This window comes from Austrofundulus limnaeus, unplaced genomic scaffold, assembly GCF_001266775.1.
Source record: "Austrofundulus limnaeus strain Quisiro unplaced genomic scaffold, Austrofundulus_limnaeus-1.0 Scaffold2824, whole genome shotgun sequence".
Classification (NCBI taxonomy): Eukaryota; Metazoa; Chordata; class Actinopteri; order Cyprinodontiformes; family Rivulidae; genus Austrofundulus; species Austrofundulus limnaeus.
In genome coordinates, this window is record NW_013955226.1 from 10,043 (window position 1) to 11,550 (window position 1,508).

General features: G+C 49.4%; 1 protein-coding gene across 1 annotated transcript; it reads right to left on the minus strand.

Annotated features, from left to right (window-relative positions):
* Positions 1–33: 33 nt before the first annotated feature.
* On the minus strand, positions 34–1,130 carry LOC106511472 (phosphatidylinositol 4-phosphate 3-kinase C2 domain-containing subunit beta; the record flags this gene model as incomplete). The annotated part of the gene is given in 4 exon segments (XM_014000225.1): positions 34–69; positions 142–259; positions 478–602; positions 920–1,130. Coding segments are annotated over 4 exon segments (475 nt in total), but the record flags the coding sequence as incomplete, so codon positions are not given.
* Between the last annotated feature and the right edge of the window lie 378 nt (positions 1,131–1,508).

Below are 1,508 nucleotides of genomic sequence, written 5' to 3' on the forward strand. Positions count from 1 at the left end.
TGACCTCATGAGGTCACAGAAATATGAACCTAAGTGTCAGACGTGGCGTCACAGCTCCTCTGGAATGATCTGTGTTCAAACTGTCATCAGAAATATAAAGAGCTGCTGCACACACACACACACACACACACCTGGACCCACCTGAGCCACCTCTGGGGCTGCGTGGATCAGGTGCCACACGTAGCCGTTCAGCTCATCCTTCCTCCTGTCAGCCGTCGCCTCGCCACGAGAACGACCAATCACAAACCGGTTAGAGAAACTGTAGGCGGAGCAAAGACCACACTGATTAAATCCATTGTTGGATTACCTGGATTACAGCTTCAATACACCTGGATTACAGCTTCATTACACCTGGATTACAGCTTCATTACACCTGGATTACAGTTAAACTACACCTGTGTGCTCAAGTGTAGTTATGTGTACTTGTGTGTAGTTGTTGAATTGTCTAGTTGTGTATAGTTGTGTACTTGTGTGTACCTGGGTAAATTGGAGGAGGGGAAGAGGAGCCTGAGTTTGTTGTGAAGCTCCTGGAACTCCTCAAAGGTTCTCTGGACCAGCTGCACCTCCTGCTGACCCTCACGCTCCACTTTCACCACAAAGCTCTGAGGCAGAGACACACAACTCAAACACAAACCTCTTTGCTTTAAACACACACTGACACACACACACACAGTGTATAAACACACACTGACACACACACACACAGTGTATAAACACACACTGACACACACACACACTATAAACACACACTGACACACACACACACAGTGTATAAACACACACTGACACACACACACACACACTAAACACACACTGACACACACACACACACAGTGTGTAAACACACACTGACACACACACACACAGTGTATAACCACACACTGACACACACACACACAGTGTGTAAACACATAGTTACGTAGGCCTTGCTGGTGTTGCTGGTGTTACTGGTGCGGATGTGTCTGCAGATGTACAGGTTGCTGATGACACCATCAGTCCTCACAGTGTGGACCCTGGGAGCGAAGGACAGGGTGGGCCGGTCCTCTGATGACGTGAACTTCATCTGAGCCAGATTGTGGATGAAGAAGTTCAGTTTGGTGGCGACACTGCCCAGACTGGACTCAATCAGCCTGTGTGAGGACACACAACATCACAGGAGCTGATGGTTCGATTCCTGCTCATCTCAACTGGGTTCAGATCAGGTTTTTAACATCTGCAGTGAAGCTCCGCCTCCAACTGATCAGCTAAGAATGGAGCCCACCTCCATCAGACTGGTGATGTCACCTTCAGGTCTGCTTTTACTAGTCACACTCAGCCTGCACAAGTCTTTGACTGACAGGTCCTACAGGTCCTACAGGTCCTACAGGTCCTACAGGCTGACAGGTCCTACAGGTCCTACAGGTCCTACAGGCTGACAGGTCCTACAGGTCCTACAGGTCCTACAGGCTCCTACAGGCTGACAGGTCCTACAGGCTGACAGGTCCTACAGGTCCTACAGGTCCTACAGG